This window comes from Phaethon lepturus, unplaced genomic scaffold, assembly GCF_000687285.1.
Source record: "Phaethon lepturus isolate BGI_N335 unplaced genomic scaffold, ASM68728v1 scaffold7354, whole genome shotgun sequence".
Classification (NCBI taxonomy): domain Eukaryota; kingdom Metazoa; phylum Chordata; class Aves; order Phaethontiformes; family Phaethontidae; genus Phaethon; species Phaethon lepturus.
Genome location: NW_010536980.1, coordinates 84,126 through 102,006, shown reverse-complemented (window position 1 = coordinate 102,006; position 17,881 = coordinate 84,126). Strand labels below are relative to the sequence as shown.

General features: G+C 39.3%; 1 protein-coding gene across 1 annotated transcript in view; it reads left to right on the top strand.

Moving 5' to 3' along the window:
• SEMA5A (sema domain, seven thrombospondin repeats (type 1 and type 1-like), transmembrane domain (TM) and short cytoplasmic domain, (semaphorin) 5A) overlaps positions 1–17,881 on the top strand; it is a gene marked incomplete at its 5' end in the record, with an annotated part of 108,258 nt that overhangs the window by 15,831 nt on the left and 74,546 nt on the right. Inside the window, 3 exons of the mRNA XM_010286335.1 lie at positions 3,936–4,117; positions 6,235–6,378; positions 14,873–15,020. Of these exons, the coding sequence (XP_010284637.1) occupies positions 3,936–4,117; positions 6,235–6,378; positions 14,873–15,020 (474 nt within the window). The remainder of the gene's footprint in view (positions 1–3,935; positions 4,118–6,234; positions 6,379–14,872; positions 15,021–17,881) is intronic.

Genomic DNA, 17,881 nt, shown 5'->3' with positions numbered 1-17,881 from the left:
TCATACGTCCCTGTGGTAATCCCACAGGGTAAATGTGGTTATGTGGAGGGTTTGCTGGTGGCCTTGTTGGGTTGCTGAATTAGGAAGGATTACTGGAATGGGTTGGTTGGTTGATACTTGCATGAGCAGTCTGCCTACTGCTTAGTCTTTGAATTCTGGCATTAGCCCTTATTTTCTTTCATAGATAGAAAACATGAGGCCAAGAGGGGGTGGAGAGGCAGGGAGGAATCGTTTAGAAAGCAGAATTCAATTCTATTCCGTTCAACTGGAAAAACAATTATTTAGTATCTATTACATAGCAGTTGTGTAGGGTCTGCAATCCAGTCAAAGCAGGGGAGCACCACAGGATTGCTCTGAAATTCATCCACAGCTGTGGGACTTATTCTGCATATCAGACATGAAAAGATTTAGTGATCCTACAAAGGATTTTTGGAGTTGGACAGATTGGGATTGCATAATATAAGGAAAATTTTAGAATTAACTCTCTGAATTGAAAAGCGTGGTTTTACCACTTTACTGTTTTAAACATCTGAACTCTAAGTAACATATTATTGGCCAAAACTGAAAACTTCATAGAAATTTCCCTTAAAATAACAATGTATTCCGGCAAACTGTAATCGATTACAATTTTGTTTAGCAAGGCTTTCAAATATTCGTTTTTATAGCATTTTTATGTGCCTTATTCACAGGATATATAAATCAAGATGTAATGGATTTCATTTTGTAGGCAACTGAGCTATGCACATCCTTGACCTTTGCTATATACATTTAAGATAATGTTGCAGGCCAAACATAACAGAATGTTAGAAACCTTCTACCGTCCCTCATTCCGTTCCAATTGGTTCCAGTATCTTAATTGTTGCTAAATACACTGATCTTTTTAACACTGTAGAAAATCTGTCAGTTTAATGTGTCACGAGTTTCTTCTAAACTTGTATCAGAGAGAGAGGCCTGTTCCTACACTAGCCTAAGTTTTAGCCAAAAATAACGTTGTGATCAGTTGCACTTGACAAATTATTTCCTAGGGAATTATTTATATACCTGAATATTTATTGGCATTTCATGGTAGAGTAGGGAGGGGGCTAGTAGAGGTAGATGAGCATCTGTGTTATTGTCTCTCTGAACTTTGAAGATCATTTGTGAACAAATGTGGTTATTTTGGTTATCTTGTTTTGATTTAATTATCAAGTTGTTTTTTTCAGTTATTGTTTCACTTGGCACATGTACAACAATTGTGCATGAATGTAGATAGTAATTAATGCTATGGCACATATATCTACTTTGAGCTTCTTCCAGCTGGTCAGATATCCCTGTTATTCATCAAATATTTTTTGTAATAATGAAGGTTCATTGTTTTGCCGAAATACTTCCCAGTGGGACCACTCGCAATCCATCACATAAAAATACAATCTGATGTTATCAAAGAGCTTTTACAAGGAAAGTAAAAATAATTTTTTTAAAAGTTGGGGTTTTTTTACGTAAGTATGCAACATGGAATGGCTTTATTTTTACAGCTGTAGCAAACATTGCACTCAGGGAAAGCGTATGGCATGGGATCTTACCTGAATTTATTAGCAGCTTCAGGAAATAACTCCAGAGCCACTGAATTCTACCCAAAGTAATCTCAAACCAAAGAGCTCATGGCAGATTTAAGGACTGGGTCATTGAAGATGTGACCTTGACTCAGAGTGCAGAGGCACATACCAGGAAGACAAGGTGGGTGCAGAGAGGCTCAAGACAAAGATGACTGATATTTGGAGGACATTAGGAAGGAAGAAGGGACTAGAGGTATCTGCAGAAGAGAAAGGGTGACAGAAACAGGGTGGTAGAGAAGGAAAGCCAGGAAAGTACAGCCATATTGTCTGATTGATTGTGATTTTCCCCCTTGAGGTGTGTCAGGTGGTGAAGGTTGATGTGCGTAGGTTCTGGTGAGGGCTAAAAAGGCCCCTCATCAGTACATTTTGCTTTTCTGTAGTCCTGTGATGAAATTGTTGGATATCAGTGTGTGAAAGGGGAACAACAGAGACTGCAGTGGGATGATCTTTACAGGAGTAGGGAAAAAAAGTCAAGAAAGAGAAACCTGCCATCACTATGTGCTCAAGCTGAGCTCAACCTTTCAGCTAAGTTTTATGAATACTTTCCCTGCCACTTGATATAAATTATGGTAACCATAGAAAACTGTAGCTTTAGTTTATAATTGTAGGTGCAACAATAAAGGTGCTTTGGTCCAGCATAGAAATGGAAAGCAGTAAAGGCATTTTCACAGCTCTGACATTAATTGGATTGGGGTATATAATTTCTCGTTTATGGACTGTATATTTGTTAGACCAGCACTGTAAGAGAGAATGGGTTTACTTGTCACTTAACAAGAAGTAAGTATTTCCTGTTGTCTTATGAAAACCAACAATGTATACTCAGCATGATCGGTGAGCTATTTTCAATAAACAGCTGTCAGCAGAATTTTGAAGTTATGAATTTTGGTTATGTCAGTTGGAGCTGGCAGAATATACACATAGTTGTTCTATGGAGAAGGTATATCCGTGAAAACTAAACCATGAGAAATGTAATTAATAGTGAAATTATGGAACCTTTATCACAGTGGAAAGAATCAGCCAGCACCCAGCGTGACACTGGAAACATGTCTTGTACTGTAATCGAATCTCGTGTGTCTTCAAATTATTGGTGAAATGTATACTTCCCTCACCACTGTTAAAATGAAACAATACTAAAAATAGCAAAGGGAGACACCATGTCAGATCATTCATGACAATCTACAACTGTAGTTCCTATTTCAATACATAAGCAAATGTTACGAGTGTTATGTTCTTTACACATTTCATAAAATGTGTGGCTACAACTGATACATATTTATTTTTGTCTAAGAGTGATTTTAATTGCTATTTAGCATGCACTTGTTAGTACTGCTGTTTTGACTGAAAGTTAAAATGTGACCATCAAAAGGCAAATCCTTTAGCATTTAAATGGAAAAGTGGCCATCATTTCCATTTATGATCACCGATTTGTCTAGATTAACACCTTGCTAAAAGAATTAATAATATGAAAGCCTATCTTTGTTAAGAGAGCTGAATTCCCCGTGGCCAGGCCCATTTTCTTTAGAAGGTCCAGTAACCATGGTGGCATTAGCACATTTTGTTTCAGCTGGACAGTAAAGATTTCCTATTAACATGTGTTATGGCTGCATGATGGAAACATTCCAGTCAAGATGAGAATGGTCTGACACTTCCAGCCAAAGATTTTGAGAATTGACTTCAGCAGGAGCAAACTGTCTCGTCATGTAGGGTTAGGTGCTGCTTTTGAAGGTGTTTTTAGGATTTATACTATAATTACATCTAATGTTTAGAGAGAGTCATATTTAAAACCACATTTGACTTTGATGAAGTGCTATATAATATGTGCTTAAAAAAACGATTGTCAAAAAAAGACACTCATCATGGAGACTTGAGGGTGATACATCTAGTTTTGTTACCCTGGACTATTGTCCTCTGCTGCCTCTTCTTTTCAATCTAGATTTGGGTTTCCAGAAGCGTTCTTGCACATGCTGTTTTACAGTCAGTATCCAGGTTCCTAATCACAGGTAGATTTTCAGGAATAGGGAATACTGTCATCAGAAGATAATCGAGAAAGTGAACTATACTTTCTACTGAATCACTGTAGGCAAGCATGGTTGCGAAAGGTTAGTTGTGATTATTGTTATTGCTGTAGCGGTGGCATCCAGTGGCCCAGATTGGTTGGAGGTGGTGGGAATCATGCAGCTACAGAAATTGTAAGGGGAACTTGCTGTCTGGAAGTCATATCTCTCCAGTGGAGTCATTGTTAGTGGCCAAAGGCTCTACCTCCATCTACTGCAGAATTAAGAGGTTGTATGAAGGAACTGTCAGACCTCAGGTAAGCCTTTCTGTTGTGTTTGTTTCTAGATGAGGAATCTGACAGTGGATGGGCATTTTGGAACATGGTCGCAGTGGAAACCTTGCACCCACACTGATGGTGCCAGTGTTGGCTCCTGCCTCTGCAGGACACGTGTGTGTGACAGTCCTGCTCCTCAGTGTGGAGGCTGGCTGTGTGAAGGACCAACCATGGAGATTGCCAACTGCTCCAGGTACACAAAACAATTTCGGGTTCTATCTTTTACTTTTTAAAAGTTTTTAACTTAATCAGAATAGAACCTACGCTTTGAAATTTCATCTGCGATACACTGGTCCTGTTGTGTGCATGAAGCTGCTCATAGCAATGGCCACAGCAACTGAGACATCAGAAAGTATCTCTCAGACTTTGTGAGAGAGAGAATGAGACAGATGGCAAACAGTGATTTCAAATGCTGTGTACCAAATAATATCGTCCTCAGCTAATTTTAACAAAAGCTTAGAAAGAAAAAAATCAATGTTAGGTAATATCCAAAGTATGATACTTTTTCTCAGTTCTGTAAGTGATAATACTTTTTTCCTGGACGTCAGAATGGTTTACTTTTTTGGAGGTCTCATGTCACCATTGTATTCCCCATTCTGTCTTGGGAAAAATGTTTTCGTTATATCTTTTGATTGTCTCGTGACATCTAGATCTATTATCAGTCTGTATGCCACTCTTAGCCACTCTTTTGTCTTCCTCAGGCACATAACCACTCCCAGTGAGTGCAGAGCAGATCGTTTCCAAGAGACTCAGAACAGTGCATATTCTGAACTGCATTAGGAGTTCATGTTTACAACATTGTACATACTTTAATTACAAGATGAAACTTATATACTGGTGCATTCTGGTTATTTTTAGTGATTCTTTCTGCTTTTTGTCTCTGCTTTTTTTTTTAAACATCAGAAGCACATCATGGTAGTGAGTAACACTGATTATCCTTCTGCACAAGATAACTGCAAGCTCTGTAAGTGGAAATAGTAAATTTTAGGGAAATTATTAAAAACATAACAATATAGTGTATAACATCAGATCAGGAGAATGGTAGAAAAGATAAGCATGCTGTGAGATGCTGAAGAGTCAAACAACAGATATTGGCTGTCAGGTCTAGAAGGGAATTTGGAACATGATTTGGGACTTGATTCACCTACTACCATTGGCCGTATTACACTACTGTTTTAACATCTTACTTATGTTAACACTGCTATATTAGTAATTGATTCCCAGCGTTCCTGGATATCCAGATATTTTGTTCATTTTACCACTTGGGCCAGGCATTGCACTGACAGAGATCTTATTTTTTTGTCTGTGTTACCAGTGATATCTGATTTTTTTTTTTCAAAACTTCTTTTTCTGTGTTACCAACTCATATCCCTTATAATAACAAGATATCAAGATAAGTGAAATTTAAATTGGTAATATTTGTGATAAATTACTTGAATAATCTTATGTCCTTTTTATTACTGGATTGAATTAGTTTTCATTGTTAAAAGATAGTGATTTCAAAATCACATAAGGCACTATTTTAACTTTTGCTTTTATGATGAAACCTCAAGAACTCATTATAGTTTAGTTTTATTTTTCTTGGTTTCTGTTTATCTTCTACCAACACAGAAACTGCAAGCTAGCCATCAAAAGATTTTGGGAACTGCTGAAGTGCATAATTTTTTGCTTAGGCAGGGTATGAAATTTCTTTTGAGATGTTTGGTCTGGTATATTTTTTCCTAGGCTATATCAGGGAGGGACAGGAGTGTCCTTTCCAAAAGTTCACATATACAGGGCACAGCATGGGAATTGTTAGCTTCTTTGTTACATTATAAATAAGGTATTGGCACCTTATCAGTGTATCCTGTTGAAATTGTGAACTCCGGCATTCTGACACTTACTTTTTTTTCCTTTAATGACTTTCAGAACAGATAGCAAAACTTGACATTTTAATCTCCCTGAAAAAAAGACTCAAAAATTGGAACAATATGTAATTAAAAGTTATCTTCAGAATTTTGATCCAGGACTATGCAGATGAAGTTTACCCAGAATAAAGAATAAACCTCAAGAAACTAAATAGCTTCATATCCTTGTACTTCACTTCTTGTGTAATGAGGTCATTTTAGCAGTTGCTGATTACAAAGAATGGAATATGGGAGGATCAGAGCACCTTTATTTTAGTTCAGTATTCTTTAAGAAATGGAACACAATGCAGTATTAATGACTTCTACAGAAATATTAATGGGCCAGATTCTGCTGTCAGTCACACCTAATCAGCCATTCGCTATGTATAACAGATGACAGAGCCTGAGCTTTTTATTCTACCAGAAATGGAGGCTGGACACCGTGGACCTCTTGGTCACCTTGTAGTACCACTTGTGGAATAGGCTTTCAAGTTCGTCAGCGTTCCTGCAGCAATCCAACCCCTCGACATGGAGGACGCGTCTGCGTGGGACAGAATCGTGAGGAGAGGTGAGCTATCTTTTTTGTACTCTTTTTTTTTTTAATTTCTTCTGCTTAGCTGTATTCCACAGGACATTTTCTCCTTTACCTGCTTTTTCTCTTCCCTTTCCTTTCACTCTCTCTTTAACTCCGCTGCTGCACAGTAGCAGTATTCCCATTAGCAAGGCTGTGGGTCTGCGGCGGTTCTTTCACCTTTCACTTAGCTGCATCCCTCCCAAGCCAGCTGAGAGCTCCTGGTAGTGCCAGAGAATTGTGCTGAAGCAATGTGCTGCTGTCCCTTGAGACCCTGAAAATTGATTCTCCTTGAAAATTGATTGCAGTGTGTTTGAATTGTAACTCGCCCAGCCTCAAGACCTGGAATTCAGAGCAAAACATAGGAAGGTCACAGCACTATGTTGCTGATGCTGTGAGTTCATTTTTTTCTGTCTTAAATGAATTAAGCATCTATATAACATGAAAGGAAATTTCAAGGGCTTTGTTTTATATTCGATAAATGTAATACACCTTGAACTTAAATATCTTCTAGTAAGGTTTCAGGGTTTTTTTTAACTTGTTTGTATATATATGTTAACCCCTGAGCAAATCAAGTTACCTTAGGTTTTGATTTCACCATCTACTGCTTTGGCACTGGGCTAGGTATTTTGTCGCTACCTCAGAATGTAAAGTTCAGGCCTCTAATTCCATTTTACACTCACCCTGATGTCTCTAATTTGTAATTTGTATGTTGGGAATTTGAACAGGAATTAAATATTTCTTTAAACCAAACTAGAATATATTCAGATAAACTGCAGCTCTTAGATGTATTATGTTGTTTCCCGAGGCGTGCCAAAAAGCTAGATAGCAGAAGACTGGTGTTGGTGTAAGAATTCGGAGTACTGTAGTCATCCGTTCCAAGAGATGTATGTGGATATGTTTCATTTCAATATGCACTTGCAGCTTACTTCAGTGTTTCTGTATGGATGATTTAGTATCCTATATTGCTGCTGGGTGAAAGCAAGATTCAGTAACCTTTACGATGAGTTTCTGTGAGGGATTAATTAAACACCAACTCTGGCATTTCTTCAGATGAAGAGATTCCATTGAAGGGAAGTTGCATCACACATTTATGAATTAACAGATCATCGGGGACCTGGTGTTTCTAACTCTAAATGTAAAGGATCAGTATCACAGAACGTGCGAACACTTCTTGCTGATTCACAGCCATGAATATTTACCATTTCATCACAGAGGAGAGCATTTTGTTATTTTGTAAATTGCTTTCTGAAAGTTGCCCAACCAAAACGCCATCACCACCAAATGTAGATCGTATCTGCCGTTACATAGCTCTGTCCCAGTATGGTGTGAGTTTCTTGAACTAAGAGGTCAGCCCAGAGCGGGACACAGTAAGATTGAATATAGAATGAAAACAGTTTAGTTTGGATAGACTTTTTGGCGATGGACTATGAATGTTAGTAGTCATTGTTCGTCTTAAGTTTAACATGGAATAAATGTCCAATGAGGAGTTTCAGAGAAATACAGAAAACCATGAGAAATACTTCCATAATTACAGGAGAAAATATCTGGTATTAAAACAACGGGTGCACTAAAAAGCAGTTACAAAATGGAAAGTGATACTTACAATGAGCTGCAATAATAGCAACCTAGAAGGATTGCATTTTGGTACGTTCTGAAGGAACAGCAGGCTTTTGTTGCTTTGCTTTTGTAGCCTGCAGTTTACTTGTCCTTTCCCTCTTCATCCAGTTCAGCAGCAATCTGGGTGTATGTGCCTGTGAGTTTGCTGCAGGATGCCTTTTTCTCTCATAGGTCCCCGGTCGCCATTTCCCGTCTCCTTGAAACACCCTCCACTCTCACCGCCCCTGCACCTTCCTCTCACTCAGTGGCTTGCTCCCAGCTGGCCTTCCTGCCTCTAACCTGATTTTGTTTGTGTTACCCACGATGTGTGCTGATACTTTTAAAGTTTGGGGTTTTTTTTTAAGTACTTTTAAAAATTATTTCCAGAAGGTGTGGTATGTTAGGAAGCTTTGTCATATCATTTGTAAAGCAGCTAGAGGAATAAGGCATCGGCTAGTTGCCAGGGTTTTTGTCAGTGTCAGGCCAAGTACTTGGATAAATTTTTTCAGAGCTGTAAAAAGCAGAGTGTCCTGGGAAATTCACCAGCCAGGACCCATCCCACCACCCTCAGCAGGGGAGCAGGGCAAGCCTGGAGACTGTGGCCAGAGCCAACTAAGAGTCTGGATCGTAGGTGATACCATGGCGGAGGCAGGTCTGAGGTCCAGCTGGGAAGCCAAGACACAGGCCAGGGTTAGGATCAGGTTCAGTTGTCACTGGGCAGGTGTGTAGTGACAGAGCCAAGGCCAGTCCACACACTGAGGTCAAGACCAAGGGTCTCCATGGTGGTCCATAGGCAAGGTCCAGCACTTCTCCAACAGCACAGCTCAGGCAGGGGTTGAAGGTCCCTGGCAGAGCTTAAATAGAGCTCCCAGGCCCATGGGTGTTGGTGGGTGTCCCAGGTGAGGCTGGTTGCAAGCCATTAGGGCTTTATGTGTGTACAGTGCTTGTACAACTTGTAGAGAATTTTGAGCTGTGAGGGCAACGGAGTACCGGTATTTACAGTAGTCCAAATTCACTGTTTCACTCCAGTACCACTGGAGTTACAGCTGCACTAAATGGAAACAGTACATTTGAGAACTGGGCCCTGTACATTTAGGCAGGCTGAGCAAATATTCCACGTGCAGTAACTCTTAAGGAGTTTTCTTTTTTTAGATTTTCTCATTTTAGTTAATCAATGCTTATAAATAGCCTAACATTTTACTTTCTTAATTGCCCCCCTCATATGTAAAATTAATATATGTGTAGTCTCAGTAAAGATTAGAATTAGTTGGTTCATGCATTGAGTGCATTTGTCTTTATAAAAGTGCACGTTCATGTCACCTTCACGTGTTCAGGGATATAAATATGGGATTCGGTTTCCACAGCCAACATTGTGCCAAACTTTGAAACAGCTTTTCAACAAACAGTGATTTCAGTAGAAGTCCAGTGCATAATTCCATAGAAAGCAAACACAGAAAAGGCAGCATGTAGCTGAGGGAAATTCACCTGCAGATGTGAATGCATATTCAGTTTGAGAGTATTTGTTCATGCGTTAAGAGCTAAGTGTTTGTCTATGTTATGTTTGTTTTACCTCATGAAAGCCATGATCGTATCATGGCTAATCTATTGGGCAGCTCTGGGCTTGCTGGTCATTCCCTTGAAATCAATGGCAATATTTACCCGTTTAAAGTGTTGCGGATAGGTTAAGCTGTTGCATGCTCTGCTGCTAAAGGGGTGTGTGGGGAGTGGAAAACAAAGTTGAGACAAAGCAGCAAAGACTCATATTACAAAGCCAATTTGCCTTGTAGATATGGGTCAAAAGTGCAGCTTATGTGCTTTTATTCAGAATATGGAGAGGGAGTGAAAATAGTATTTTAACAAAATTTGCTAATCAGATAAAATAATTTTGTAGTTATGACTCCAGATGGAAGACATCCTGATGAATTCCTTAGGGGCTTAAAAATGTGTTTTTTCCTGTATGAGAAATATTCTCTGAAGCTGCTGGAAAACTCTCTAGGTTTTACAGAGTCTATAGTATCCAGTCTTGAATTTTTCATTGGGTTAAAAAGTTTATCCTCTCCTTTCTGTGGAAGATGCTGTGGATATGGGCTCATTAAGTCCACTGGTCTCACTCCTATCTGTGCAGAAATGAGGGACATTAGAATGAGAATCCCTTGCTTTTAGTGAGCGTAGTTATCTTTTATTGCATAGGAAAAAAAGGAAGAAAAAAAGCATGGCAAAACAGAAGAAGAAAAATAAATTGGCTGCAGATGAGGAGTAACATTTGAAAGCCCTGGAAATTTTTGAGTGTGCAAGAAGATTAGAAGCAGTACATAATTGTCACCTTTTTTGTACACATCCTTAGCAGATATTCAGAGCTTTGGGGCTTGTTTCCATGAGAAGGAGGAGCTGCTGAGAGTCAAGTGCCTGCTCTGTGCAGCACTGCTTGTTTCCGAGCAGTGCGAACAAGCCTGGTCCCCTTCAGCAGAGCAGATCAAGCACCACGAGGCTTTGGGCTTGCTTGCGCTCCCACGGCAGCCCTGCCTGCTGGGAAGCGTGTGCTCCCATCCTCCTTGCTTTCTCTTCTTCCTTGCTTTCTTCTTCTTCCCCTGGGAGCACGTGCTGTGGCCCCCACCACCTTCCGCAGTCTCCTGGGTGGGGATTTCTGTCAGTTCATCAATCGCAATCCAGTAAGGCAGGAGTGTGCGTTGTGTGTCTGCCTTCAATTAAAGGAATCCAGCATTCCCATCAACCTCAGTACAGTCTGTGCTTCCCAGAAAGTCACCAGCTGGTAATCACGTGTACCCGCCACATAACAGTATATTGCATAGGAATGGGCAGAGAGTGATGAAGGTTAGTTTGGTTTTTTTTAAAATACATGCTAGTATAATGTTTAAATAAAATAAATTAAATAGCATCTCTCTGTGGAATAAAAAAGACACTTTTGTAACTGTCATGCTGTACCACAGACTGTGGTACTCAGTGCTTCATGGCAACACTGAAATAAAGTGGTGTTTTACTAAAGGGTGAGATCTTCACAGGAACAAGAATGGTAATTCCAGTTGTGCTGGAATTGCCTGGAGTAAAGATTAAAAAATTACCGTAGGAACTAGTGGCTGTGGACACAACTGGGCAGAGGATGTTCTCCCTTCCCCTAGTATGACAATTCCTTTATTAGGGCATTTGAACTTGGATTCACTGCAAGGGGAAATGGGAAGGTTCACTGTACAAAACCCACATTTCTCTAGGCTATTGTCCCTTCTGACCTCATTGCAGTTAGATTAGGGGAGAGGGCAGTGGTTTCACAGATTCAAGTTTCTTGCATTGCATGTTTTGCTGAATTACTGTAAAATGTTAGCCCTGTGGGTCCTGAGAACAAAATTAAGAGGGGAAGAAAGAGCAAAAGGGAAAAAGGGTTATTGAGTGATTTGAAATGCAGCCAAGAAGAGATATAATGAAACTTGGCTCAAAGCCCCGTGCTGTAGTACAGCTCTCAAAGATCAATTGCAGGGATGTCTCTAGCTGTGAAAACATACCTGATGTTTTCAGAGGCTGACTGACTGAAATGAAAATAAGATTCTACTTGTATGCTACATTGTATTTTTTTCCTTTTCCTGAAAAAAAATGCCACTCACTTCTGTTGATTTTAAAAAAAGTAATTCCTAAATTGAAGTTAAGTAGCTTGCATAGGCATTTTAAGGCTTTTTCAAGTTTCATCTTGTAGTTTCAACTGCATCTTTAAATAGAGTTGGTTAACAGAATTTGCCAGCCTTTGAAGTGCTTCCTGAGTCAGTTGTTAGATTTATTTTCTGTCTTGCGCGTAAGTAAGCGAGCAGATGGTAGGGCACATGGACACCAAAAGAGGCACTGTGTCGTGTAATGAATCTCATCTGAGATTTGTCACACCTAACTTCAGGTGTCCACGAATGTGAGTGCTTATGCATGAGTCAGGTGTCTGAACTTCAGCTACAGCCTGTAGAAATCCAGTCAATACAGGCTGCAGAGAACAGAGTGATTTGTCTCCTTCTACGGTATATTCCTAAATTTGGTCAAATTATTCATTCTAGTCTCCATAGTTTGTATTGACAAAATTTCCATTGACTGTAATGGAAGCTTAGATGTCTGTCTCCCATGCAGCCTTTATAGTCAATGGAGAGAAATCAGTATATTGAGGGCTGTATTTGTATGACCTTGTCGTGGTTTAACCCCAGTCAGCCACTAAGCACCATGCAGCCACTTACTCACTCCTCCACCCCACGCTGGGATGGGGAGGAGAAGCAGAAAAAAAAAAGGTAGAACTCACAGATTGAGATAAAAACAGCTTAATAGGACAGCAAGGGCAGAGGAAGTCATTATTATTATTACTACTATTACACTACTACTACTACACCACAAAATAAGTCATGCACAATACAGTTCCTCACCACCCGCTGACTGATGCCCAGCCAGTTCCCCAGCCATGGTCACCACCCATTGGCCAACTCCCTCCCAGCTTATATACTGAGCATGATGTTGTGTGGTGTGGAATGTCCCTTTGACCAGTCTGGGTCAGCTGTCTTGGCTGTCCCAGCTTCTTGTGCATCATCTCCTCACTGGCAGAGCATGGGAAGCTGAAAAGTCCTTGACTTACTGTAGGCGCTACTTAGCAACAACTAAAACATCAGTGTGTTATCAACATTATTCTCATACTAAATCCAACACAAAGCACTGTACCAGCTACTAGGAAGAAAATTAACTCTATCCCACCCAAAACCAGGAGAGACCTACATTAGGCATTTGCTTTAGGGTGACATAAATCAGGTTTTTAAAAGAGCTGTTTCTTTCCATGAGCTATTGCTCAAGTTTAGACACCTACCTCATTTATAGGCAGCTATACTGTACATGCCTAGATTTTAAGGTGAGATGAGTCCCACCCTTAATTTTACTCTTTGCATGGCTGAATCTTGGTAACTGTCAACCTCATGGCAGACTTGCTTTATCCTGTGTGCGTGTCCCAAATGAACTTCGCACATCTCCATTAAGAACTAAAGAAATTATGCAAAATATGTACTTATTTGACTAAATAAACGGTGGTGTTAGGTCTGTGTTTCATTGAGTACGTGTTCTCAACAAATGATCATGGAGACAAACTGTCACAAACATTCACATAAATGACTGCATGTGACAAAGAATATGTGCAGCTGTTTGAGTTTTGGGGGAAGAATATCCAGGCGCAGAACATTCCTCTGCATCTTTAGTGACAGCATAATGAGAACGGTGAATTGCAAATACTGATTGTGCAGGATGGAAAAAAGGTAGTTTATGTATAAGCTACTGTTGGAAAGCATTTACCCAAATCACACACTGAAGAATTCTGAGATAGCAGATTCATTGAGGGTTTGTTTTTTTTTTTCCCCTCGGTTTACTAGTAAACAACAGACAAGGTCATACAAGCTGTTAATAGTTTCCTTAACTATACAGAAATACTAAGCTAAATGTCACTCCCCTATTTACCCCACTCCCAACCTTTTAAATTTTGATGGAGCTGCTCAGACCTAGTGACAAATTCTGAATCATATGCTCCAGCATATGTAATAAACCTACTTGTTGCGTATAACATACACAAACAACATTTTTTTCCCACGGAATTCTGAACGTGCAAATTCTTTGGTAATGAAGAATTAGAGCTTGTGTATCCTGGGGCTTTCTGAAAAAAAAAAAGTGGTTATGGTTATTCTTGTTGAAAATGACAACAGTTTATACTGTCATTTCTTTTTTTTTTTTTAGAAAGTATTAATTTATTTGTTATATTTATTCATATATTCTAATAATGAACTATTAGAGTCAGTTTTTATTGCACGAGAGTGCGAAGTGACGGAAACTTGTTAGAAGGGCAAGAGGACAGTGGATTTTGGATGACTGGTGTAAAAAATGAGGAAATACTGTAACAGATTGATTTCTTTGTTTAGGACATTCAGTAGTTGGAACAAGAGTCACCCAGCTGCATCCATACAATATTAGAGCACCCTTCAGGGTCATCTGCTTTCTGAATATCTGTTGTGGCTTTGCTTTATCTGAAATAACAGCTTGGTCTCTTTAAGAGCCCCAGATATATTTGCTGGTGGCCCAAATCCTTTGGACCTGTGTAGAGGGTCCTTACTAAGCTGCATATGCTACATCTGGAGTTATTGGATGGCATGCTCAAAAAATCATGAATCTTAGGTTTTTACAAAAAATGAAAAAAAATCACTAAAAGTTGGGACCTTCTCACACATCTGAATGTCTTGTTACAATGATGACAGCTCAGTAGTAAAATATTCCTGCTTCCCTCAGGAACCTAATTACCTCTGAATCAGTTTGCAGCCCGCTCCTTCAAAAACTATAATAGCTAAAAACACTCTTTAAAAGATAAAGCAATAATATTATGAAAACAGTACAGTTCTTTATGCCTAGAATCAATGTTTTAGCTTTTATTTTAGCCATAGAAGTGGAGACACTGTGGAAAGCAAAACCAGGTTTAGCTCTCTGAAGAGGAGAGAGATGGATCCTAATCAATGCTTAGCTGGAGAATGATAAAAGATTGCCTGCATCAATTGTTGCCTTCCATTTGGTTGGCTCACTTCTGCCCCAGATGTATAGCCACAACTGTTTTTCATGAAGTAGTTGTCAACCTTGCTTACGTGCTCGCAGTACAATCGCGTGGTTGTATGGCATGGATTGTATAAAGGCATTGAATAAAGCAAACAATTGTTTAAATATTCTGTGCAGTGTGACAACTGTTAGTTCAGTGCTTTATGAACAGAGAGAGGCCCTTTGTACAAAGTATTTCCCTGTACAGACATCTATCTGAATAATGCAAATGATGGACTTTGAGGGGATGTGTTGTCTTGGTACTAAATAGATTCTTTGCCTCCTTGTTTGCCTCTTCTCACAGGTACTGCAACGAGCATTTGCTGTGCCCCCCTCATGTGTTTTGGACAAGCTGGGGTCCATGGGAGCGCTGCACTGCTCAGTGCGGAGGAGGGATCCAGGCACGGCGTCGGACATGTGAAAATGGTCCTGACTGTCCCGGCTGCAGTGTGGTAAGTAATTCCCAGTTTTCCCTTCAGCAAGTATCTATAGCCATATGCCATGGATGTCCCTGTGTCCATAGGGCATCTGTGCATGTCTGTATGCTCTACGCCTAACGTTAGTCGCCAGAGTGTGTTTGTCTCTGTGTTGCTTGTGTGTGCTGAAATTCACACAGTTTATCAGTCAGAAATATATGTAATTCAGCTTTTTCACAATATCACCTAGAATATGAGCTTCCTGAAGCAAGGTTGTTGCAGATGTGGACATGTCTTTGCAGGTTCCTGCTGTTTTTTATTTTCATCACTAGAGTACATAGGAACTCTTGCTATGAGCCCAGGACTCCAGTATATCTGGCCCTGTACAGCACAGAAAAAGATAAGTTTAAAATCTAAATACAAAAGGAGCCAATAAGTGAATACATGGAACCACCGGGAAGTGCTGAAGTAAGCTTCAATAGCGATAGTGACCTTAGCACGGCAGCAGCCTAGCAGCTGTCAGGCTTTGAAGCTACAGGTGAGATGATTTTGAATGAATAGAAGCTCTTTATGGGTACCTAATTTATGAAGAGAAACATATGGAAAAGCATATAGAGGCTTTTTCTTATATCTGAACAAATACAGGTGGTGGGTTTTGTGTGATGGGAACATCAAAATGGGACATTGCTTTCTTGAAGGTGAATGAGATGATGCATAGTAGTATATGGGTGAAAGAGAGAAAAGTAGCAGAGACGCGTAGAGAGCAGGGTGACACGTTCACTGCAGTGCACTGGGAAGATAACCTCGGTGTGAGTATTCCTGAATGGGTAACACTGTCAAAGCCAGAGGAAAGGCTATTGTTGCAGAACAATGAGAAGCTGAAGCAGTCTTAGCAAGCATAGGTGATCATCATCAGAAGATTAACCTTGGGGTGGTATTTCATGATAATTTGAATTCTAGTGGTGGATTGTCACTGAAGGGGGTATTAGGTAGAAAGCATAACCTGGGTGAAAATTGGAAGTGGCCAAAACTGCAGAAGACAGATTCTGCTGGTGAATCACAGATGGTGGTGTTAATCTCCCCAGCGACCAAGAATGAGCACAGCTCAAAGGAAAAATGAGACTTGGTTTTAGCCCTCTTGTGCTTAATGGCCAGGCCTAATGTTGCACACTATGAAACATGTACTCAATTTTGTTACAGAATATTAAAGAGGTAGAAGAAAAATACATTTTTTCACATATTAAACCCATTTTTACATGCCTTCATTTCAGAGAGTAAGCTTAATTCTGAGGTTTGTCATCATCTGTGGTCTATTTGTTAGACTGGCAGTAATTCAATACTAAGGAAAGGATCATTTAGTACCTTTCTCTAATTTTAAGGTTTTGTGCATTTTCCCATGTTTTGTTCTCTTTTTAACATTTATCCTGGTGGTAGAATTGCATTTTCAGTAGATTGAAAACATCCAACAGGTTTGTTCTTGTCTTTCAGTTGAGCTTTAATAAGTGACCTAATAACTTAAAATTATACCAAGTGTTTCAAAATATTTGTTTCTCCCTGATGGTACACAGAAAAGCAGACCTATGGTCTAGGTCTGTTGTTCCTGACTAGCATAGAAAAGAGCACAATCTGAAGGTTTTTTGTCTCATACTGACAATCCCATACTAATGTTTGTGAAGGAAAGCAGTATATTGTTTTGCACAGAATCTTCCCATGGTCTAAAATGAAAAATACATAGCTCTAATTTCTCAGGGAACTCCATGAGGAAAGTAGGAAAACCTTTAGTGTAAAAATTTCTTAATTGTAACGGATTTGAGATTATCATTACTGGTTTTTGTAGTTTATTACCAGTCTTAGCATGTTGTCTTTGCTGTGTCACAAAACAGTTACCAGTTCAGCTATGGAAATATTTTCGGGCTTTTTTATTAATTAGAAAATTATAGCACTGATGGTTTCAAAGAAGTGTTTAGCTTTGGAGTACATAGTTATCTTGCTAACACTTAGGCACCAATGGAAACCAACCTAAGGTAGAAGTCCTCTATAAACCCTGCTGTACTTGCAAGACAAAGGACTGGGGTATAAAGTCTGTGTTCTGTTTAAGTTTCAGTGAATTTGAACATGGAAGTTATCTGTCTTGAGTCAAAAGTTTTGCAGCCATAGTAGGACCTTGTCTATAAGTGTACCTTTTTTCTAAGAGATTGCTTCATTAATGTAGGACAGAACAATCTGAAATATTTTTATGCCTTCTTGTAATTGTTGAATGGGTCAAATATTGATATTAAGAAAACCCTAATGAATGAGGAGCTGGAATATCAAAACTTGTATTCATCAGAGGTTCTTCTGCTTCAGTCAAATTTTTGTTTTTTTGTTGTAGATATGTAACCTTCGAAACAATTAGAATTATGGATTTTTACCATAGTGAATAAAGGAGAAATTATTGTGCTTTATTACTATGAATTTCCCATCTTTACTGGTTGTAGTGATACTAAACTTAGGCAGTGAAATATATTCACTGAATTTAATTTGCTTTTAAAACCTTTTATTCCGAATATCTCAGAGCACTTGAAAAGCTAAATAATCTCAGGAAAAGTTGCAGTGAAGGTGGGAGTAATCTACTCAGTCTGCTGGATATCAGATCTGGAGTAAAGGATCTTCTGAGCCAAACCTTCACTGAGTGAATTAAAGGCATAGCTGAGAATAAACCCAAAGGTTTTAAATGCCCAGTTCTCTCTTTCCACCACTAGACTATAGCTTTAATCTAAAAGGAGATTCTTCAGGTTTCTTCTTTACCTTTAGTGAGGATGAACTCTGGGAAACTTTCACAACGTTTGAATGGCATGAGTTGCTGTAGGTCTTATGCAGCTGTACCGTTCAGAGTCTGTGGTCTGTAAAGTCGACTT